At 38.2% G+C, this 25,658-nt stretch overlaps 1 protein-coding gene across 2 annotated transcripts in view; it reads right to left on the bottom strand.

The window, feature by feature from the left end:
• Nucleotides 1-9,301: 9,301 nt before the first annotated feature.
• Nucleotides 9,302-25,658, bottom strand: part of trbl (tribbles pseudokinase 2) — a 214,118-nt gene continuing 197,761 nt past the window's right edge. For both annotated transcript variants that reach the window (XM_053796114.2, XM_053796113.2), the window contains exons 4-5: nucleotides 21,243-21,425; nucleotides 9,302-18,240 (exon numbers count right to left, since the gene is read on the bottom strand). In XM_053796114.2, coding sequence (XP_053652089.1) covers nucleotides 17,922-18,240; nucleotides 21,243-21,425 — 502 coding nt within the window. In that variant the 3' untranslated portion in view covers nucleotides 9,302-17,921. The remainder of the gene's footprint in view (nucleotides 18,241-21,242; nucleotides 21,426-25,658) is intronic.

The raw sequence follows: 25,658 nt of genomic DNA on the forward strand, positions 1-25,658 counted from the left end.
TACAGTGTATCATTCAATCCTTTTTTTTTTTTTAGGAAGTGGTTTTCGCTACTGCATTGTCTTGATTGTAAAATGCCCATGAGTAGGTGAAATATCAAATATAGTCCCCTATTTGGTGCTTTTTTCTACATTCCATATTATCTTTAGTGAGCCACTATTTTTTGGTCATGAGATTACAGCCTCCATGGATGCCAAGGGTCACACTGGCTAGGTCTTTTCATTCCAGGATGGCCACAGCTGAGAAGGCTAACAGTTGTTCCCATGTGTGTCCTGTCCTCGGAAGCCTGTATACATCTCATTTCTGTGCCACCTGAGAGAACATTCTTGTGTTTAGGGAAGATACAGCTGTGGTTGCTTTCTGTGACCCATCTGGCAATGTCAGTAGGCAGTAAGTAGCAATAATAACTGCCACTGATGTAGGACTTCCAAACAAGTCATCAGCTCATGAAGAGAGGGGACAAGAAGATGCCGTATGTTGCTGTGTGGTGGGGTATCCAGACTGAGGTATGCTGGACAAATATTGTGAATGTGGGCTCATTTGGTAATGAATGGCCCCACACATGTTTATCATTTTTTAGTACTGTATAATAATCATGTTGGCCCATGCTTGGTTCCCTCATCACTAAGTAGGTAGTGTTAAATTATTTTGACCAATACATTATATGGACTACATGGAAAGTAGCAAAGATGCACTACCCTTAGATCCTCACACAGTAAGCATCATTGTTGCAGTGGTACTTGAATTAAGAATGGCAATAATATACAAATAAGTTAGTTATCTAATAGAAGTAGCTGACAGAAAATCAGATTGCATTTTGTATTTTTACTATACAAATCATAATATTTTACATATTCATTTCAATTTAATATTTTAAGGAATGTGGATGGTGTAGCCAAAACAAGGGAACTTTTGGGGTGTATTGTTGGGGCCACCATATCTGCACCTTGCAGCTCTGATGTTTGCTGTTTTGCTGGGTCTGCAGTGTTTTAGTTCTCCCTAGTCATAAATGAATGGATGACTGCTCACACCAGCAAGCGTGAGTATGGTAGTGTTCTAACATTGAGCATATCTTTAAAATGTAACTTGAGGTGACAAGGAAGTCTGCTCGTAAGAAAAAAAGGTGGTGAAATTAAGTAAGCAGGTAGAGTTTTAACCCTTTGACTGTTTTGGTCATATATGTACGTCGTATGAGCCATTGTGTTTGACATACATATACTGAAAAATTCTAGTGGTCTCAAATCAAGCAGGAGAAAGCTGGTAGGCCCACATGTGAGAGAATGGGTTTGTGTGGTCAGTGTGCGCAGTGTAAAAAAATCCTGCAGCACGCAGTGCATAATGAGAAAAAAACTCTGACCGTGTTTTTGGATTAAAATGCCGACTTTGAGGTGTATTTTCGTATAGTATTTATGGTTGTATTCTTTTCTTGGTCTCATTTGATAGAATGGAAAACATATTATAGAAATAGAAGTGATTTTGATTGGCTTTACTATGAAAAGGATATTGAAATGGAGCTCAAAGTGGCATAAATGTTCAATTTTTGCCGACGTTCAATAGTAAACAAATGATGTCAGTGTCCAATAAATGTCCAACTAGCCATTCTAATATGCAGTCATGAATGGGTTGATGTTATTTATACAATTACTGTATTACAATATTGCAGTAGTCTGCATAACAGTAAATCTCTTTTTTGTGTGAAAAATTCAAAATAGAAAACAAGAATATTATAACAGGGGCCTGGAGACATGACTGATGAACAGAGAAAATGTTATTTTAGTGCCAGGAATGTCTGCATTGTACATTCTAGGCCCTATTTTGAAATTTATATATTTTTTAATTTGCATGAAATTGGCCAAATTGCCAATTTCTGACCACTTTATTGGGTAGTTGAAATCGGTAAATGGGCGGTTTCTTGTACTCGATCGATAGAACAAATGGAGTTCTAAAGAAGCAGCTGAGTTTGGTCAACTGGAACAATGGAATTGGTCGAAAATAGGGCTCAAAGTGGGCGAAATCGCCTATGCGTAAATGTCGCTGAGGTTGCTAACTTCACGAGAGCATAATTCCATAAGTTTTCCATCAAATTTAGTACGTTTGGTGCCATTATCATCAGGAAAAGATTCTCTATCATTTCATAAGTTTTTTTTTTTTTTTTTTTTTTCCAAATATTTTGCGACACCAGGAGACACTTCAGGATTTGGGGTTGCGAAAGTCAAAGGGTTAAGATGTGATGATTAAGAATGCAGTTACTGTTTTCAGATACCCTGTATTTGGTATTAAACTGACTGTAGTTCATTATATAAGGAAATAGGACTAAGATTTGAAAGTGTAGTAATCAGCTCAGCAGGTACTAAGGTATTTATCATTGTCATCAAAGGTAAGTAAGTTACTATAAGTTGAATAGCTCAATATAATTTATTACTCTTTTTTTAACACACCATATTACAGGGTTCCCTCATTTTATGTGGGTTCACTCTCTGCACAAAATGCATGCTAAAGGGATAACTGACAAAGTGGGCAGATGGATCTTCAACTTTCCAACCAATCGAACACAGAGTAGTAGTAAACAGAGTTAAATCGGAAGCTGCCATAGTGAAGAGCTCTGTTCCACAAGGCACAGTACTTGCCCCCATCCTGTTCCTCATCCTTATATTAGACAGAGAAGTAAACCATAGCACTGTGTTATTCTTTGCAGGTGATACTAGGATCTGCATGACACTGTCATCTATTGAGGACACATTTAACCTCCAAGTAGATATAAACCAAGTTTTCCAGTGGGCAACTGAAAACAATATCAGGTTCAATGAAGACAAATTCCAACTACTACATTATGGAAAACTGGAGGAAATAATAGCTAGAAGTGAGTATACTACAAATTCTAATCACACAATAGAGTGGAAAAGTAATGTGAAGGACCTGGGAGTGGTAATGTCTGAGGATCTCACCTTCAAGAATCACAACAATGCCACTTATCACATCTGCGAGGAAAATGATAGGATGGATAATGAGAACATTCAAAACAAGAGATGCCAAGCCAATGATGATCCTTTTTAAATCACTTGTTCTCTCTAGGCTGGAATACTGCTGTACATTAATGCCTCCATTCAAGGCAGGTGAAATCGCAGATCTAGAGAATGTAGAGAGCCTTTACTGCACATATAAGTTCCGTCAAATACCTTAACTACTGGGAACGCTTGGAAGCACTTAACTTGTACTCACTGGAATGCAAGCGAGAGAGACATCATAATCTACACCTGAAAAACCCTAGAGGGACTGGTCCCTAATCTGCACACAGAAATCGCTCCCTACGAAAGCAAAAGACCTGTATGTGGTGTGTTGGGGCCTGCGCAGCCCCGACACTCCACATACAGCCAGTGTGACATTGTTTACCAGCCAGTGAGGACGATCTCACGTGTTCATACGATACATTTTGTATTATTCCATTCTTTTTAGTGCTTGTAACTGCTAAATAATCCACCATAAGCCCAAAGAAAGCTTCTAGTGCCAGCCAGCCCTTTGATAAAGGACTGAGAGAGAGGGGAGAATGTGCCTTTTTCAGTGATTCTGCAATATGTGCAATACTAAAGCAGCAGGAGTCGATAAAGGCTAAAGCGCCAGCCAGCAATAAAGTGTAGCATTAACAGCGTAGCAAGTTAAGCAATTAACCCTTTGACTGTCGCGGCCGTATATATACGTCTTACGAGGTACCATGTTTGACGTATATATACTCATAAATTCTAGCGGCTTCAAATCAAGCAGGAGAAAGCTGGTAGGCCTACATGTGAGAGAATGGGTCTGTGTGGTCAGTGTGCACCATATAAAAAAAATCCTGGAGCACGCAGTGCATAATGAGAAAAAAAAACTCCGACCGTTTTTTTTAATTAAAATGCCGACTTTGTGGTCTATTTTCGTATAGTATTTATGGTTGTATTCTCATTTTCTTGGTCTCATTTGATAGAATGGAAGACATATTATAGAAATAGATATGATTTTGATTGATTTTACTATAAAAAGAACCTAGAAATGGAGCTCAAAGTAGGGGAAATGTTTGATTTTTGCCAATGTTCAAAAGTAAGCAAATGATGCCATTTTCCAGTAAATGTCCAACTAGCCATTCTAATATGCAGTCATGAATGGGTTGATGTTATTTATACAATTATTACAGTATTGCAGTAGTCTGCATAATAGTAAGTCTTCAATTTTTTGTTTGAATAAAAATTCAAAATAGAAAGCAAGAGTAATATCAGAGGGGCCTGGAAACACGACTGATGAGCAAAGAAAATGTTATTTTAGAGCCAGGAATGTCTGCATTGTTCATTCTGGACCTTATTTTGAAATTGTCATATTTTTTAGTTTTCGTGAAATTGGCCAAATTGCAAATTTCTGACCACATTATTAGGTAGTTGAAATCGGTAAATGGGCAGTTTCTTGTACTTAATCGATAGAAAAAATGGAGTTCTAAAGAAATAGCTATGAGTTTGGGCGACTGTAACAATGGAATTAGCCAAAAATAGGGCTCAAAGCGGGCGAAATCGCCGATTTGTAAACGGCGCCGAGGTCGCTAACTTCGCGAGAGCATAATTCCGTCAGTTTTCCATCAAATTTCGTTTTTTTTGGTGTCATTACAATCGGGAAAAGATTCTCTGTCATTTCATAAGAAAAAATTTGTTTTTTTTTTTTTTAAATTTTGCGACACCAGGACGTAAGACGTATATATACGGCCGCGACAGTCAAAGGGTTAATTGATGGAAATAGGACAGCATGAAATTGACCCTTCCATTGTTGTTTGAGGTATATCGGGCTACTGACTAACACCACCACCTCTGCTGCCGCCTTCACCACCACTATGTAATGCTTATCTTTCAGCAGCCCTTATACACCCAACAACAAACAATACACCACCACTCTTGACATTCTTAATTCCATATTTTATTCATTCTAGAGTATATATCATGTTTCTATGTTATTAATATTGTTTATCTCATATTAGATGAATTATGCTAGATAAATAAGCCATAGAGCTGATATTAGTGTCATATTGAAGGACTATCTTGCCCTGTCTCCCTACACAGTTCCTAACATACGCCAGAAACAGACCTCTCTGGAACACTTTTTTGAGAGACAGGGGTCCAGTGATTCTCAAGTTGGTCCCAGTGGCATTAAAAAACAAAGGAGGGTAGTAACCCAGGATAAAGACTTGGTACCTGAAGTCTTTATGGAGTGGGATTTCCCTTCCAAACAATTGTAAACTCCTCCATCCTCTCCCCTCCTCCCTTCTTCCATACATCACTGTCTTCAATAAAGGTATGTGTGGTGTTATTTTTGTTTTATTCTTCATGTATCATTGTTTTCTGTGTAGGTAAATGTATTATTTCATGTAGAAAACATTTTTTTTAATAATTTTGGGTGTCTGAAATGGATTAATTGGATTTCCATTATTTCTTATGGGGAAAATTAATTCGGAATAAGTCACATTCGGGATAAGTCACTCTCTCTGGAATGGAGTAATTACGTAATCCGGGGGTCCACTGTATATGTAAATTATTAAAGAAATCAGTGCTTGAATAAATTTAATGTCACATTTCTTTTATATAAATGCTTGCAAGTGGTAAGGCTAAACTTCTAAGGGTCATTCATGTATTGCCAAGCTTTGTAACAGAAAATAAATAAATAAATACAGCCTCTCCTCAGCAACGTACTCGTTTACCAACGACTCAGATTTATGACAGGCGCTCTGACCAGTATGCCTACCTAAATAATTTGTATATTAGAGCTGATTTTGTTTATTACAGTATACTACTGTATAAACATTTAAAAATATACCAGTAATGTTATAAATGGTGCAAAGGTGACAGTAAAACAGTATCAAAGATGGTTGACACAAACCCACTACCATTATAGTATGCTCCTCAGTGAGGAGAGGCTGTATACATATATATGTATGTATGTACATATGTATATGTACCAGGTAAATTGTATGGTAGGTTTATTATTGAAAGAATTAAGAAGCAAGACAGAGCAGGATTACAGATGAACAAGGAGGCTTTAAGAACAGAACGTAAGACAGAAGGAACACTGCAACAGGCCTACTGACTCATGCTGAGCAGGTCCATGTCCCGCCGCCCCCGGATTAGACCAATGACCCACCCAGTCTGGTCATCTCCACTCAAGGATGGAGCACTGCATCAGACCCAGTAGCACAAGCTAGTCAGGTCCAACTCACACCCACCCACACCCACTCATGTATTTATCTAACCTATTTTTAAAACTACACAACGTTTTAGCCTGAATAACTGTACTTGGGAGTTTGTTCCACTCATCCACAACTCTATTACCAAACCAGTGCTTTCCTATATCCTTCCTAAATCTGAATTTTTCCAACTTGAAACCATTGCTGCGAGTCCTGTCTTGGCTGGAAATTTTCAGCACGCTATTTACATCCCCTTTATTTATTCCTGTTTTCCATTTATACACCTCGATCATATCCCCCCTAATTCTACGCCTTTCGAGAGAGTGCAGATTCAGGGCCCTCAGTCTATCCTCATAGGGAAGATTTCTGATACATGGGATCATCTTTGTCATCCTTCTCTGTACGTTTTCCAGAGCATTTATGTCCATTCTGTAATACAGTGACCAGAACTGAGCAGCATAGTCTAAATAAGGCCTAACCAAGGATATATAGAGCTGAAGAACAACCCAACTTCTATTATTTATACTTCTAAATATGAAGCCAAGAATTCTGTTGGCTTCATTGCGAACACTAATGCACTGTTGTCTTGGTTTTAGATTACTGCTAACCAGAACTCCTAAATCCTTTTCACAATCAGTAGTACTAAGATCTACATTATTTAGTTTATATGTGGCATGGTTATTTAACTGTCCAACATTTAGAACTTTGCATTTGTCAATATTAAACTGCATCTGCCACTTCTCCGACCATTGCATCAGTCTATTCAAATCATCCTGGAGTGCTCTAGTGTCCTCATTAGAATGAATTGGACAGCCTATTTTGGTGTCATCAGCAAATTTGCTTATGTCGTTATTTATTCGCTCATCTATGTCGTTTATGTAAATTGTGAACAACGGCCCCAACACTAACACCGCTTGTGACGTGCCCCCATTCTGATTTCTTCCCATTTATGCACTCTCTGCTATTTGTCAGCCATGCCTCTACCCAGGAAAAAATTTCTCCTCCTATTCCATGTGCCTTAAGTTTCTTCAATAGCCTCTGGTGTGGAACTCTATCGAAAGCCTTACTGAAGTCCATATACACAATATCATATTCATTACCATGATCTACCTCCTCAAACACCTTGGTGAAAAAAGTTAGTAAATTCGTAAGACAGGAACACCCCTTTGTAAAACCGTGTTGAGATTCATTAATCGATCTGTGCCTGTCAAGATGGCTACGAATTGCTTCGGCAATTATTGATTCCGTAAATTTTCCCACTATGGAGGTAAGGCTTATTGGTCTATAGTTCAAAGCCAAGGACCTGTCACCTTGCTTTAGAATGGGTAGAGGATGTGTAGATCAAGTGTTTACATTGAAGCATATATGCTTCAATGTAAATAATATGAACAATATTTGGATAAAGGTAGGGATGTTTTCACTGCATTTATAGATTTAGAAAATGCATATGATAGGGTGGATATGGGAGCAATGTGGTAGATGTTGCAAGTGTATGGAATAGACAGTACGTTGCTAAATGCTGTAAAGAGTTTTTGAGGATAGTGAGGCTCAGGTTAGGGTGTGTAGGAGAGAGGAAGATTACTTTCCAGTAAAAGTAGGCCTTAGACAGGGGTGACTAATGTCACCATGGTTGTTTAACATATATGTATTTATAGATGGAGTTGTTGGGGGATGGGTGGGATTAAATTGTGGGGAATGAAATACAAAATGGGAGTTGTCAGTTACTTTTTGTTGATGATACTGCACTTTTGGAAGATTCTAAAAGATAAGTTGCAAAGGTTAGTGGATGAGTTTGGGAGGGTGTGTAAAGAAAGTTGAAAGTGAACATAGATAAGAGTAAAGTGATGAGGGTAAAAAACGAGTTAGGTAAAGAAAAATTGGATATCACGTTGGAGGGAGGGAGTATGGAAGAAGTGAATGTGTTCAGATATTTGGGAGTAGATTTGTCAGCAGATGGGCTTATGAAGGATGAGGTTAACCATAGAATTGAAGGAAAAAAGACGAGTGATGCATTGAGGTGTGTATTTAGACAAAAAAACATTTATGGAGGCAAAGAAGAGAATATATGAGAGTATAGTGGTACCAACACTTTTATATGGGTGTTAAGCATAGGTTGTAAATGCTGCAGCGAGGAGGAGACTGGAGGCAGTGGAGATGTCGTGTCTAAGAGTAATGTGTGGTGTAAATATTATGCCGAGAATTCGTGGAGTGGAAATTAGGAGGTGTGGAGTTACAAAAAGTATTAAGAGCTGAAGAGGGGTTATTGAGGTGGTTTAGTCATTTACAGAGGATGGAGCAAAATAGAATGACTTGGAGGGTGTACAAGTCTGTAATGGGGTGGAGGAGAGGTAGTTGTTGTCCTAGGAAAGGAAGGAGAGAGGGTATAAAAAGAGGTTTTGTGTACAAGGGGCCTGGACATGCAGCAGGCATGTGTGAGCATGTTAGATAAGAGTGAATGGGGATGAATGGTTTTTGGGACCTGAGAAGCTGTTGGAGTGTGAGCAGGGTAATATTTTGTGAAGGGATTTAGGGAAACTGGTTAGCCAGAACTTGAGTCCTGGAGGTGAGAAGTACAATGCCTACACTTTAAAGGAGGGGTTTAGGATATTGGCTGTTTGGGGTAACATCTACACTGTCATATCTGGGCACCCCTGAAAATTATAATCATGGAGCGCTAAACCCGTAGGATTATGCAGCACCTGTGGGGGGGAATGTGGAAGGTATTCAGGCTTAATTCAGGGAACCGGACCACAGATCCAATCCCCTAGATCAAGAGCCCCTCACCAACAACAAGGAACTTTCTTTAAGGGGCACCTCTGCAAAGACAATGATTGTGTGTGAATGATAGTGAAAGAGCTTCTTTTTTGGGTCATCCTGCCTCGGTGGGAGACAGCCGATGTGTTGAAAAAAGAATATATATATATATATTTATGGAGTATAAATGACTTTTGCACTCTTAATCAGTGTATAGAGTTGAAGTTTTTGTAAGATATAAATGGCGAAGGATGGGTAAAAGACTAATGAAGAAAAAGACCGAGTAATATAGTGTGATGAAATACGTACTGTACATTACAGTACACATTAATTAAAGAATAAGGTTTATCAAACAAAACTTCACAAGTTCTTTTATTATAACACTGAATATTCACATTACATTATATACAAAACATATGTACATGAGCATCATAGTATGGTTAAGTCACAGGATTTACTAACAGGCAGAAGATAAGATATCGGTTTGATAGTGGAAAAATCATTAGAACTACTTATAGTATCTTTGAAAGTCACTTACACTGAGAAGTATCTGTGAACTAAACAGCAAGTATTATTGGCAAAACTACATTAGCACATTATACTTGTTACAAGTATAATGGATATTTGAATCCAACTCTCTTCCTCTGACTTCAACCACAGTGACAAAACAGATAACCCCATCAACATTTGAAGTAAGATGTATATTGTGTTGCTCACTTTTATTAGGCTAATTTCTGTCCGATCTTATAGAATATTGGGTTTTGAGTATTATACAGTACTACAAGTAAAGGCATGGCAGTACTGACAAACTGTGGTATAAAGACACACATCCAACATTTAGAAATTTTGCCCACCGGGGACTTTTTTTTTTTTCTATACAGGGTGAAATGTCTAATTAAACATTCTAATTGTTGCATTTGCATCTTTGTACCACAGTACTGTACTAGATAAATGTTGAATATTTTTTACAGAACCTGAATATTTTTTTAACTAAATGCCAAAATTTAGTCACTGGTTCATTCAACTGATACATGTAATTCGATTAGTTGTTTGGCATCCAATGGCTCACTATTAGCTATATGGCATCCAATTAATCACAGTACATGTTGAATTAAAAAAAACAGTTTAGTTAATATTTATCCATCAGATAATATTAACACCCTTTGTTGCTTAAGGATGTTAAAAAGTGATTCAGGGCACCATTTTGGGGGCAATCATAATCTTAGGTCTAGTACGAGTTTAATTTCTTTGGAACACTTAGTGGTGCAAGGTTAACCCTTTCAGGGTCCAAGGCCCAAATCTGGAGTCACGCACCAGTGTCCAAGAATTTTCAAAAAAAAAAATTTGTTATTTTTTCTTATGAAATCATAGAGAATCTTTTTGTGAAGGTAATAAAACAAAAAGTAAGAAATTTGGTGGAAAATTGACGAAATTATGCTCTCGCGAATTTTGATGTGTCAGCGATATTTACGAATCTGCGATTTTGCCGACTTTGACTCCCATTTTAGGCCAATTACATTATTCCAATCAACCAAATTCTTAGCTATTTCACTAGTATTACTTCTATTCTATCGATTGAGCACAAGAAATCGCCAAGTCAACTGTTTCAACTACAAAATAAAGTGATCGGAAATTGTTAATTTGGCCAATTTAACACAAAGTTCAAAATATTCCAATTTCAAAATAGGGTCCAGAATAAACAATGTAGGCATTCCTGGCACTAAACTAACATTTCCTCTGTTCATTAGTTATGTTTTGAGGCTTTACAAATAAATTCCATTTTGATTTTTTATTCACATAATGAATTTTTATTCACACCAAAAAATAGAAGATTTACTGTTATGCAATACTGTAATAATTGTATAAATATCATCACCATATTTGTGAATGTATATTAGACCCACCAGCTGACGTGTATTAGATGTGTGAGGTCGTTTGTTTACTCTTGAATATCGGCAAAAATTTAACATTTCCGCTACTTTGAGCTCAGTTTCAAGCCATTTCCAGTGCTAAAACCAATCAAAATCATCTCTATTTCTGTAATATGTCTTCCATTCTATCAAATGAGACCAAGAAATCGCAAATACAACTATAAAAAACATACGAAAAAACACTGCAAAGTTGCTGTTTTAATCGAAAAATCATGATTTCATTTTTTTTCTCTCATTATACACAAGTGTGCTGCAGGATCTGTTTTATGTGGTGCACACATACCACATAGATGTATTCTCTCATATCTAGGCCCAAATGTACCACTCACAGTTTATCAGAGTGAGCTGAGCTCATGGCGTAGATCTACGGTTTGGACACTCACCGTAAAGCCGTAGATCTACGGGACAGACCCTGAAAGGGTTAACATGGTCAACAGCTACCTAAGCAATGAGTACTGTATAGTTTTGCAAGTTATTTTGAAGCATTTGTCGTACCATGTATACAGTTTTTTTTTAAAGACTGGTATTAACATTTTAGCACATCCGACCCTGTTTCACAATATGACCCTTGTGGGTTCAGTGTTAAGTTTTGATGGTAATAATTGTAATTAACAGCTTAAGATATGAAAACATTTTGAATTATTGATACAGTATTTAAATTTGAAAGTGGTAAGGGAACAATATTTAGAATGAATATGTTATGTACGTATATGAATATGCTGAATGATGGTGAAGTGTTTCTTTTTTTTGGGTTGCTGGCATGTTTAAAAAAATGGCCCTCCAAGTAACCTTATCACACAACTGACAATTGTAAGGCTTGTCAGCAATTTATTCTGTTGCTGAGACTATTGGTAACCTGTATATCGACTGGAAACTTAAAGTGAATGATCTTTAACACAATTTACTCTCACTTTTAACAGAAAAATTAACAGGGGTTTTTCTTATTACCAGATACATCATATGAAGAAAAAATACCAACTCAGTTTTTTTTTTTTAACTTGGTTTCACATACCCATCCTCCAAACTATTAAGTATGCACATCACACCAGCCCACAGGTGCCATACCCTTTGGTCTGGATGCAAGACTCCATTCCATGGTCTAGAGAAATAAATAACTAAAACGAACTTATATATACACACACACACACACACGGGTCAGGAGAGCGCAACATTTTGAAATCTTTCAACAAATCTAATCTAAAACAACTGTGAAATATACTGTGTTAAAGACTAGTACTGGGAATGAAATTCATTAAGCCAACCAAATAGCAAACAATGCAACTATACAGCAAGCAATATATATTTACAAACATCTAAATAAAATACCAAGAAGAGAATTCCCAACACTAAGTGAAGTGCAATCCCCTGATAACATCAATGTCAATACTTCCTTAAAACTTCAAGTTCTGTATTATAAGCATTCCAGCTTATCAGTCTTTCATCTCTTGTATACAAAGAACAGAAGAGGTGGGGAAGATTTGACACAGCATTAAAAGACCTTGAAACCCTTTCACCGCTGAGACTGTAATTTCGAACCAAACGATGGTGTACTTATTGCATAAGTCACAATTTTACTCTGGCTGCCAAACAACTTTTCAAATATCCCCTGTTGTGTTTCAACATTTCAAAAGACTAACAGATGAAATTTCAGTCTGACAGGTGCTGTCACTTGTTATCCAGTGAAGGCTTTCCAAGTCCTATTTGTTATACGATAAATAATGCAAGATATGGGTACTATAAAATATAGAGAATGATATGTATTTCATATAAAATACCCTATATATAGAATATTGAAGATACTGCTAATTGGTTCACCTTAGAAGAATAATGACACCAACAGACATTCTATTTATGTGCTTACTTTAATATACTAATACAGACAAGGATAAGCTTGATAAAAGTTTCACGAGTAAATTGTCTTGTGTGTTTTCCAAAATAAATACATATACAGTACAGTATTTGAAAAGAATGAACTGAAAATGTTTCTTTATACTATAGAAATTAGACTATCATTCATAAAAAAAAATGCACTAGGATCAATGAAATGATTTGTAATTCTGTAATTTTTAAAATGCTAAAACTGTGTCTGGAATGCTTTTGGCCATGTAATATGTCTAGGTCAAAATACTTGCATAAAGAGTAACAAAAAATAAAAAAAAAAAAAAAAAAAAAAAAAAAAAAAAAAAAAAAAAAAAAAAAAAAAAAAAGTATTGCAAAAGCTCAAATGAGCAGTTTAATTTGTCCATGGAAAAATGGCACTAGTTGAGAACCAAGAAAGTGATCCATGATGCGGTGAAAGGGTTAAAGCAGGACTCCAATTACCCAGGTATTCATAACCTAGCCAGTTACAATTAAATTGCACAATGTGGTAAAATTTATATGTATATTAAACATTTTAGTCAGGCAAGAACTGTTTCAGAGTATCTTGCTGATATTTTATGTAATGTGAAATATTTGATTTTATTACTTCATATGGCAAATTATCATGCACATCAACTTATACCATACTCATCTGGTTTACATTCATGCAATTACACGCATTAAAAATGAAGGTGGGTATGGATAGTTAGTATTGTGTCATAGCTGCTTTCATGTGAATGATGAAATTAATGCATTTTGGTTTATACTATGATCTATTCTTTAAAATCAATTTAATAATACATAAATTATCAGCAATGATATTATAGTTTAAAATGCATTCTGAAGTGATTTAAAGTAAATTACATGTGGCTGACAATTTTTATACTCCTTGAGCCATTCCTGTGTCTAGGCTTCCTTGATGACTGTTTGAATCAACAAGGTTATCACAGCCTGACAGACCTAGCATTACCTGCAGACAAGTACTGAGTTCTCTCTCTATAATATACATTATCAATACTTTATATGAGATTTCAGCAGGAAATTTAAATGTGTTCTTTATCTATAACATCCCATACTGTATGACCCTTGTGGGTTTAGTGCTTAGTTTTGATTGTAACAATAATAAAAGCATCCTATAAACAGCTATAGTCTCTGTGTATAATATAAAAAAAACACACAAGCTGCATTCCCACATCTTTTATCATGGAGTAAATGTTTTAAATTGGAAGAGGACTTTGTGGACACCCTGTACAAGAGTAAATACAGTACATGTGCAGCATTCACAGAGATAATGTTCTTAGGAACCCCTGAGTATAGAAGAATCCATGAAAATACTCACGAGCACTAAAGCAGGATATATTATTACAATCAAAACTAAGCACTAAACCCACATGGGTCATACAGCACTGCTGGGCTAGATGTGAAAGCAGGGTATAAAAGTGATGGAATGCACTGCAGTAAATGTGTAAACTATCCCAATAGTAGTACAATATTGATTAAATTTCTCCTTGGTTGTATAAACAACAGTAAACAGTGCTGTAAGAAAAGCAGGCACCATGCTTGGGTTTATGGTGAGGAAGGGGGGTGGGGGATCAGGAAAGGTACCAGTGCCTAGGTGTTTAAAAAATTATAGAATGGAGGCAGGAAAAGTTGTCCAGGTGTAGAGAGTGAGGGGAAGGGGACACAAAAAGGGTGCCTGCCTGGGTGTGTAAGGTGGTGTAATGAGTGGGAGAATGCTCAGCAGGGTGGATTTTTAAGGGCAAGCTTCTGGGTGTACATGTGTCTGATTTGGTGGGTGAGCAGGTGGATGTCTGTGCAGCTAGTCAGTCAGTTGGATTCTGATTTTTGTAGATGGGCAGTCCAATGGGTGATAGGTGTCTGTGGGTTATGGAGGGTGGATTAGTATCTGTACAGGCAGGCAAGGAGGTGAATGTCTGGGTGTGGGCATCTTGGCAGACAAGTGTCTAGTTGGACAAGGCAGATGGGTGTCAGGATCTGGGTGGGAAGGTATGTGTTCAGGTCTAGGTGGGTGGGAAGGTGTCTGGGCAAGTGTTAATTATTATTATTATAATCAAAAAGAAGCGCTAAGCCACAAGGACTATACAGCTGGGCAAGTGTTAAGCATCTTGGCAGGTGGGTGCCTGAGCATCCAGGTGAGTGGGATGCCTGTCTGGTCAGGTGGGTGGTCATTTGTATGATAGGCATCTGAATGGGAGGGTGAGTAGGTGGGTATCATCTGTGCACATGGTTAGACATCCACCCCAAGTGGTGGATGCATCCACTTGTGGTTGGATGTCTTGCTGAGGTGTCTATGCACATGGTGTCTGAGTATACAGCCAGGCAGATAGAGGGTAAGACTTAGTGTGTGTGGTGTGACTGGTATATTTTCCAGCAGCAGCAGCTTTTTATACATAATGGACACAACTGCATCCACCTCTCTCCATACCACTGAAAGCAATTATTAAATTCTCTGTGCATCCTTTTATCCTTTAATTTTCATCTTAACTCACTTTCTCCTTCACCCTCTACCCTAGGCCTCCTTCCTTAATCCCTCCATACTCTTCATATATTATTTATTTTCAAGTACTATATTTCCATCTAAATATTTCTATATAAAAACATTCTTCTCAAGGCATATGCTGTAGTAAAGTAACTTCTTAACCAATAATGATGAAATAGGTATAAGCCCACTACACATCCACAAAATGTTAATACGTTACAGTACATTAATTTTAAAGAAAAATCCAAATTATCTTAAATCCTAAAGGTTTAATACACAAGACTGTCTAAAAAAAAAAAAAAAATCACCAACCCATGAATGACCAAATATTTAAATATTTCATGGGTGGCCCCTCCTATGAATGAAAACTTAGCCAAGGAAATATCATCAAAACTAAGCTAAGCCCAAAAGAGTCATAATTCGGAAATAGTGAACAGAGGTCTGGCTGTATGTACTGTATATCTTGCACACTTTCATAGTAAGCTTATGTTGGCATTTAAAGAGACCTGAATTAGGCACAGAATTTCTTATCTGTAGAATGAGATCTCTCCTGCATTCTGCATGCAGTACTGTAGCCCAAGTGCTCTAATGAAGTACTTGGAATTAAAGAGTTTAACAGTATATGAGCATTAAAGTTCTCTGCATACTTTTTGTCACATAAAAGCATAAAATACATTCTATATGAGCACATGTGCCTTGTATAATAATGTTAAGGCTTCACCTATCTAACAGTGCTGTATGACCCTTGTTGGTTTAGCACTTGATTATAATAAGTCGCCTGTCTAAGAGTTCTTTATAGTACTTATTTTACAATGTGTAAAGCTCCATTGCATTTTTAGCAGGTTGCTGTAAGATATCAATTATTTGATTTTTTCTTACAGTACAGTATTTCTTTCATACTATGATAAAGTATGAAATCATCTTGCATGCAGTAAACTTACCTATTTTGAGTTACTTTTTTCTTCAATAAAGCTGATTATCACTATTTTCCTTCAAGGGAGGTGACTTGATGCTGGTGAAGGCCTCTTTATCCAGGTAAATGAACCTGCCTTTCACTCCCTTAGATCAAACCTGATTATCTCCCATTTCTCATTCTCCAGATATCTATGACCCATTGGTTTAGTGCTTTGCCATGTCATATTTAGGAGGAAGTGCTAAACCCATGGGGATCATAAATGGCTAGGGAATGGGAAGCAATCTGGTCTGATTAAGGAAGGCCAGGACACCCAATTCCTTGGATCACAATCCCCTCATCAGCATCAAGAAACCTCCTTGAGGGGAATTTCCTCAAATATAATAAATAAAAATAAATCACTGTCTATAAGAAGACTAATACATATGTGAATGTTCATGTTTGTCTTCAAACATTACAAAAATTTTCAGGCTAATTTTGGTAGATGACACAGTGGCAATTGTGTTACAATCTGAATGCATTTAAAAGAAAAATAATGACTGTCAACAGTCCTAACAATTATTAAAAAACCATGATGTTAACCACACATGCTGTGGGAGGGAAAAAATACCAAAAATATAATTTAGTATTTAGCAGCTACCTTCACATAAAAGCATATACTAATTACACTTACATTTACACTTTTCACACACACACACATGAAATAAAAAAAAAGTCCCTATTTGTTTATCTTGTACTTTACTTACCACTCAGACAATATTTAAAAAAATTACATACATGAAAGAGGTAAAGAACGTTTTTGTCTTGCCATTGATCCTATAACACCATAATGCTAATTGGATCCCAAAACGAATATCCTTCACAAGATGTACGCATCTTCAGGCCTGCAAATTTACTAAGCTTCTCCCTGTCGTGTGTCTTCCTGGCATCCAAGTTTTCACCAACACCACCAGGAAGACCATTTGATATGGAACTTAAACAAACTGGAAACTAACGCATATTTACTAACATTTACAAACCTAGAAGATGCAAATTATCACAGATTTTCAACCATGCTCCTGACCATAACAGAGCACATCCCAAAGATACTTTTTGCCCTGCCATTGTTGCTTAGTTGGAATCCACATGAAAGAAAAAAAAAAAAAACAGATTTGGGCTCAAAGGGCATTTACTAAATTTTTTAATAATGATTGTGAAATTGTTTAATTACTATATTACACACATCCCTATCAGTTATATACTGAAGTGATTTGATATGGAAAGCATTTACAAAATTTACACTGGACATACACTGAAACCTTACTGGATTGGATTTCCACATATTAACTACTTACAGTATATCTATTATTAATGTATTAAAGGCTTTGAAAGCACCACCACCACCACCTGTGTTGTGTATGGATCAGGTCACTGTTACAGGGCCCTATCTAGCTGACCACCATGTGGTATCAAAATTTTAAGAAATGACATCCCCTTGCAATTTTACTTTGTTGGGGTTTGTCACAACTCTAAAGATACAAAGCAACACCCATACAGAGGCTTTCATTAAAAGGTCTACGTGGTAGGCCATATTCTAGGTTTATTTCCTGAAAATGTGCAGAATTAGACTGCACTTTACTGGTACACTTAGAACCCCTGAAGATGTGAAAGATCTCTGATAATGGTACACTATCATAACTTTTGGGTTGCACTAACACCCTCTGATAGTCTGAAATGCAACCCATATGGACAACATGGGGAAACCACAACAGTGACCAACTGAAGCTGGTGGCACTCTACAGACCAAACAAACTTGGCGAGTGAGTGGAGGTTGTGGCTGTGGTCTTCGGGGACTGCGAGAGATGGCTTGATGGCTGCACAAACATAGTGGGGACGGTGTGGTCAGTGGGATCCCTCAGAGGGTGGTCACGGGGTGGACGAGTTAGCCATGGATGAGAGAGGACATCCTGGACAGCCAGGCGACGGGCAGGATCACGTTGAAGAAGGGCTGTGATTAAGTGACGGGCTCGGGAACTCACCCACTCTGGCACTTTGAATTCTCCACATCTGATCTTTGCAAATAGTGATGAGGTATCAGAGTCATGGAATGGGTACCTGTAAAGGAATAAAATAAGCATTACTGTGTGTAATGTTCAACCAGAGGTAATGCATTTTCCCATTGATTACTGCTAATTGTCACAGCCCAAGTTCACATCAAACACTAAAGGCTCATAAAATTTGTTTCTGGGCTAATGTTCACAAATTTACCAACTGTATTAAATGATTATAAGTCATACCCATGAAAAACTTGACATTTTCCAATGTTTTCACATTTTTAAAGGCTTTTATAAGTACAGTACTAATGTTACTGTAATATTCAACTCATTTTCATAATAACTTTGCTTTTTAATCCATTAAGAGTCATTAATAAGGGACATCTTAACTAATTGAGATACAAGGTCCTCCTGTGAATCTGATATTGAATCAAATTTCTGAATATGCAGGAAGCAACAATATACCATGAATTAATGCTCTGTCTCTGTGGTGTAATTTCTATTTTACACCTAGGTGTATTTCACTACCTTCTAGCAAGTCTAAAGTTTTAATGTACCTCACTTTGATAGAGGCAGAGTATCAATTATTTTTACGTATACAGACATAATGAATAGGAGTATGCACCAAATGTATTATCATAGGAGGCTATATTCCTAGCAAAATGTTTCTTAACAGAATAGATTATGCCAGAAAGTTAGATTGTCATATAGTAGTAACTCACAAACAGAATCTCATTTCCTTGGATCAAGAGAATCAGACTGGTGCACATATTCACCGAATATTATGTAAAAGACCAAGCTCAAACTCCTCTGATTAAGAGAATACTCAACGGTCAAATTTGTGAATTTAAGGATGTTCGAGTGTCAATATACTGTACATACTTATACAGTACTAGAGAAAAAAATGAACATTAAACTATCTATTTCTAAACCCATTTTGAAAATGTGATCAATTTCTAATGGACATAGTATGTTGCTAATTAACTGGAGGAATTAAAAAATTAACCAGAACCTACAAACCTACAAACTGAAGCCATACTTCCCATTGATTTGATTCATGTTCCTCTTCCTGGGAAGATATTACCAACGAAGTGCCTCTAGTTATCTCTAATAACGCCTCTGCCCAATTATTAACAGTAGTTAGGAAAACAAGAGCCGGTAAAAGGCTTTATCTGTCAATGCCCAGTCATAATTCATAGCCCAATCTATTAACTCAAACTTTTTTCAACACCACCAGCCACATCTTCCACCTGCAACCTCCAACAACAACCACCTAGGATATTATCAGCATCAGAAGACCATTCCACACTTGGGAAGATGATGGCCATTATCGTATTACCTTTTACTCAAACATTACCAACTACCCAAGGATGAGTAAAGAACAAATTCAAGTGAGGTTACTTGATAAAAACCATTACAAACACTGCACTCATGAAGGATACCCCAACATCGTTAGAGCAAAACTGAAAATCTAACAATCTGGAAAAATTCTACCATGTAACTTACAATGATAAAGGAAACTACAACGAAGTGAGAAATTGTACTAAAAATTTAATGAAACGTGTTGTACCAGTATTTTAGACTTAGGCCGCTATATGTATAATAAGAATTTCAACATTACAAGATTATCCAGTTCCCGTTAGCATCGTCTGTGAAATCTCACAACATCCAAAGCAATTTATTGGAAGAACATGTGATCTGAGTACCACCTGAACCCATTTTGTACAAAAAGATTCCACAGCTACAATGTTCATCCACATTACAATGTTGCTCTCAACTGACAACTCCTTTGGTAACTTCAACTCGGTCTACCATAATAGGGGCGCTACTATCTAATCTGACTACCAACACGTGAAGTGCCTGTCAAGACTTAGTTGACATCCCTATCACATAGTTAATGGCAAACATCAGACCCGCCTCAAGTGCATGCTCCAGTGTGTCCAACAGATGTCAGTCACCATGCCCCCTGTACGGCTAAACAGTATCAAACCTTCACCACTATATCACACCATGCATACTCATGCTGCATCTTACTAAACCACACACACACATGTTCGTCTGCTTATGTGCGCATAAATGTAAACCTTGTGTTTGTAATGAGAATAGGAGGAACCAATAACAAGCCACAAGGAATATAAATTATGATAAAATATTGAAATATCCTCACTGACTCAAGACTGCCACCAGAACAAAAATGAAATCGTGAGACTTTTATGCTACATTAGCAACCTATACAATAATAACCTTCAGATATATAGATAAGAAAAAGTTAAAATTGGTTGTTCACAACGTAGGCCAAAACTGAAATATACAGCAGCTATCTTAAGTGTTCACTTAAAATGTGAAGACTGAAAAAAGAGCTACAAAATGCGAGTTACGAAAAATGGCTGAATATACTAAACCTATCTTTGTTGCCTGACAACACGTTAAGTCAATTTATTTGAACACACTGCGCAATGTACATAAAACATTTTTTTTTTATTATTTTAAAGAATCTGACAGGTTGAAATTCATCACCTGCCGTGACCCACCCGAAAGCTCTCTAACCAAAATTTCATCCAATTTCCCCATAAAGCATCGACATGTAGCATGCTGATCAATAATATATAGCAAGTGTTGTGTGCAAGGAAGTCTGGTGTTAATAAATGACTTATGTACAATTATGTCCCCTCAGAGGTTCCTTGACGCTGGTGAGGGGCTCTTGATCTAGGGAATTGGATCTGTGTTCCGGCTCCCTAAATTGAGCCTGAATACCTTCCATCCCCCCACATGCGCTGTATAATCCTACGGGTTTAGCGCTCCCCATGATTATTATAACGTACAATTAATGTATTTGTAAGTATATTTAGCACTGAATATTTTCCTTGCATAATTATTTATTTCCCAGTGAGTTCAATAATACATTGAACATTCTCAAATCTTTAAACGTATCCTGAACATTCAGTAAGGTTTGCCTGTGTGTAGTATAGTTATAAATAATAAACTATATTATAATTTCTATTGGCATTATAACATGCTATAAGTAAAGTGAAAAAAAAGCTAAGACAAATGAAGGAACCGTACCTGCCGACCAGCATGGTATAGAGCATTACACCCAAGCCCCACATGTCAGCTGCACGGCCAGAATAGGATGACGAGGTAAGAATCTCTGGTGCGACATAGGCAGGGCACCCATGCTTGTCCTGGAGCCAGTCCTCATCGCCGACTAATACGCTGTCCTCCAAACTCTCCAGTTCTAGCTGCTGTCTGTAAACGAAATAATACACATTATTATCTGAAGAGTACAGTGATTTGGATACATACAGAACCAAAGCCTATCAGTATTTGGTTACAACATTTGATGCCTGAAGAATAAAAAGTCAATTAGAAAAGGCTACCTCGATAATAACTTGCATTTTCCCCTCCCCCCTCACTTCCATGGTTTTTCAAACCATTCATCACAACTGTCAGACACTGCAGCATCATGGGATCTTTTTACAAAGAATTCTTCAACACTTGTTCAACCTTTGGACGAAGACCTACTTCGACTAGTGGATGGTACCACTATGACCCCGCCTCCGCCTGCTTCACCTCACCTCACTACAGTATATAAGCCACGTCTACGGCCCTATGCTGTACATTCTACAAGATTGATGGACTGAACACATCGACTCCAGGCTGAGGGATTGATTACCTCATACTCCTCCTCTCCTTACGCCTTCCTCTTTGTATTGGACTGATGAAGCCACTGTGTGGCGAAACGTTTCCTGAATAAAGATTCCCAGATGCTGCATAAGTGTCTCAATCTTCAACTTGTCGGTTTTTCAAACCATTCATCACTTCCATCCTTCCCACATTCCTACTCTTGCACCTCCTCCCCTACAGCGCTGTATGCCCCTTTCGGGTTTAGCGTTCACGTTAATAATAATAACTCAAGAATGTTTCTAGACAAATTGTGCAAAGAAAGGTATAAAATACCGACAATATGAAAGTTAAGACACATGTGCAACATCTGGATATCTTTATTGTAGTAGACGTTTCGCCATCCAGTGGCTTTATCAATACAGATTCTAGGACATAATAGGAAGACAGTAGAACTATATACAAAAGATGAGGTAATCAGTCCCTCGGCCTTGGAGTTAGTGTTCACAGCATCGTGGTGGAGGAGAGTCTGGAGCAAAGGCAAGAAGACTGGCGCTTTTTATAGGCGTCAGTGAATGGGACGGGCAGCAGACGAGGTCAGTCACTGGTAGGCGGGATTCCCCAGTGGAAGTAGGTCCTTCCCAAAGAGATGGGTTAGTTGCAGCAGCCGTGAAGAAGGTCTTGTAGATGTCCTCTGAACCAAGATTCCATGATGTTGCAGTGTCTGACAAGTTGTGCAAAGAAAGGTATAAAATACCGACAATATGAAAGTTAAGACACATGTGCAACATCTGGATATCTTTATTGTAGTAGACGTTTCGCCATCCAGTGGCTTTATCAATACAGATTCTAGGACATAATAGGAAGACAGTAGAACTATAGACGAGGTAATCAGTCCCTCGGCCTTGGAGTTAGTGTTCACAGCATCGTGGTGGAGGAGAGTCTGGAGCAAAGGCAAGAAGACTGGCGCTTTTTATAGGCGTCAGTGAATGGGACGGGCAGCAGACGAGGTCAGTCACTGGTAGGCGGGATTCCCCAGTGGAAGTAGGTCCTTCCCAAAGAGATGGGTTAGTTGCAGCAGCCGTGAAGAAGGTCTTGTAGATGTCCTCTGAACCAAGATTCCATGATGTTGCAGTGTCTGACAAGTTGTGCAAAGAAAGGTATAAAATACCGACAATATGAAAGTTAAGACACATGTGCAACATCTGGATATCTTTATTGTAGTAGACGTTTCGCCATCCAGTGGCTTTATCAATACAGATTCTAGGACATAATAGGAAGACAGTAGAACTATATACAAAAGATGAGGTAATCAGTCCCTCGGCCTTGGAGTTAGTGTTCACAGCATCGTGGTGGAGGAGAGTCTGGAGCAAAGGCAAGAAGACTGGCGCTTTTTATAGGCGTCAGTGAATGGGACGGGCAGCAGACGAGGTCAGTCACTGGTAGGCGGGATTCCCCAGTGGAAGTAGGTCCTTCCCAAAGAGATGGGTTAGTTGCAGCAGCCGTGAAGAAGGTCTTGTAGATGTCCTCTGAACCAAGATTCCATGATGTTGCAGTGTCTGACAAGACCTTCTTCACGGCTGCTGCAACTAACCCATCTCTTTGGGAAGGACCTACTTCCACTGGGGAATCCCGCCTACCAGTGACTGACCTCGTCTGCTGCCCGTCCCATTCACTGACGCCTATAAAAAGCGCCAGTCTTCTTGCCTTTGCTCCAGACTCTCCTCCACCACGATGCTGTGAACACTAACTCCAAGGCCGAGGGACTGATTACCTCATCTTTTGTTTATAGTTCTACTGTCTTCCTATTATGTCCTAGAATCTGTATTGATAAAGCCACTGGATGGCGAAACGTCTACTACAATAAAGATATCCAGATGTTGCACATGTGTCTTAACTTTCATATTGTCGGTATTTTATACCTTTCTTTGCACAACTTGTCAGACACTGCAACATCATGGAATCTTGGTTCAGAGGACATCTACAAGACCTTCTTCACGGCTGCTGCAACTAACCCATCTCTTTGGGAAGGACCTACTTCCACTGGGGAATCCCGCCTACCAGTGACTGACCTCGTCTGCTGCCCGTCCCATTCACTGACGCCTATAAAAAGCGCCAGTCTTCTTGCCTTTGCTCCAGACTCTCCTCCACCACGATGCTGTGAACACTAACTCCAAGGCCGAGGGACTGATTACCTCATCTTTTGTATATAGTTCTACTGTCTTCCTATTATGTCCTAGAATCTGTATTGATAAAGCCACTGGATGGCGAAACGTCTACTACAATAAAGATATCCAGATGTTGCACATGTGTCTTAACTTTCATATTGTCGGTATTTTATACCTTTCTTTGCACAACTTGTCAGACACTGCAACATCATGGAATCTTGGTTCAGAGGACATCTACAAGACCTTCTTCACGGCTGCTGCAACTAACCCATCTCTTTGGGAAGGACCTACTTCCACTGGGGAATCCCGCCTACCAGTGACTGACCTCGTCTGCTGCCCGTCCCATTCACTGACGCCTATAAAAAGCGCCAGTCTTCTTGCCTTTGCTCCAGACTCTCCTCCACCACGATGCTGTGAACACTAACTCCAAGGCCGAGGGACTGATTACCTCATCTTTTGTATAGTTCTACTGTCTTCCTATTATGTCCTAGAATCTGTATTGATAAAGCCACTGGATGGCGAAACGTCTACTACAATAAAGATATCCAGATGTTGCACATGTGTCTTAACTTTCATATTGTCGGTATTTTATACCTTTCTTTGCACAACTTGTCAGACACTGCAACATCATGGAATCTTGGTTCAGAGGACATCTACAAGACCTTCTTCACGGCTGCTGCAACTAACCCATCTCTTTGGGAAGGACCTACTTCCACTGGGGAATCCCGCCTACCAGTGACTGACCTCGTCTGCTGCCCGTCCCATTCACTGACGCCTATAAAAAGCGCCAGTCTTCTTGCCTTTGCTCCAGACTCTCCTCCACCACGATGCTGTGAACACTAACTCCAAGGCCGAGGGACTGATTACCTCATCTTTTGTTTATAGTTCTACTGTCTTCCTATTATGTCCTAGAATCTGTATTGATAAAGCCACTGGATGGCGAAACGTCTACTACAATAAAGATATCCAGATGTTGCACATGTGTCTTAACTTTCATATTGTCGGTATTTTATACCTTTCTTTGCACAACTTGTCAGACACTGCAACATCATGGAATCTTGGTTCAGAGGACATCTACAAGACCTTCTTCACGGCTGCTGCAACTAACCCATCTCTTTGGGAAGGACCTACTTCCACTGGGGAATCCCGCCTACCAGTGACTGACCTCGTCTGCTGCCCGTCCCATTCACTGACGCCTATAAAAAGCGCCAGTCTTCTTGCCTTTGCTCCAGACTCTCCTCCACCACGATGCTGTGAACACTAACTCCAAGGCCGAGGGACTGATTACCTCATCTTTTGTATATAGTTCTACTGTCTTCCTATTATGTCCTAGAATCTGTATTGATAAAGCCACTGGATGGCGAAACGTCTACTACAATAAAGATATCCAGATGTTGCACATGTGTCTTAACTTTCATAGACAAATTGTGTAAAAATTAAACAAATGCATTTGGATACCAATAAATCTTTTTCTCTTTTAGTAATTTTACATATTAAAATTGTAATTGCTTAATATCCATATTAAATAGTATTTCCAAAATTCCAAGATCTGTGAGTTCCATTAAAATATAGTACAAAGTAGGTGGAAAATTTCTGATAATTTTTCATATGATTTAAATGTAGTAAGTGGTAGGCATAATAATGTTTATATAAGACTGTAGATGTGTAATGTTAATGTGACTTTTGAAAG

The sequence above is a fragment of the Cherax quadricarinatus genome, chromosome 83 (genome assembly GCF_038502225.1).
Source record: "Cherax quadricarinatus isolate ZL_2023a chromosome 83, ASM3850222v1, whole genome shotgun sequence".
Lineage (NCBI taxonomy): Eukaryota > Metazoa > Arthropoda > Malacostraca > Decapoda > Parastacidae > Cherax > Cherax quadricarinatus.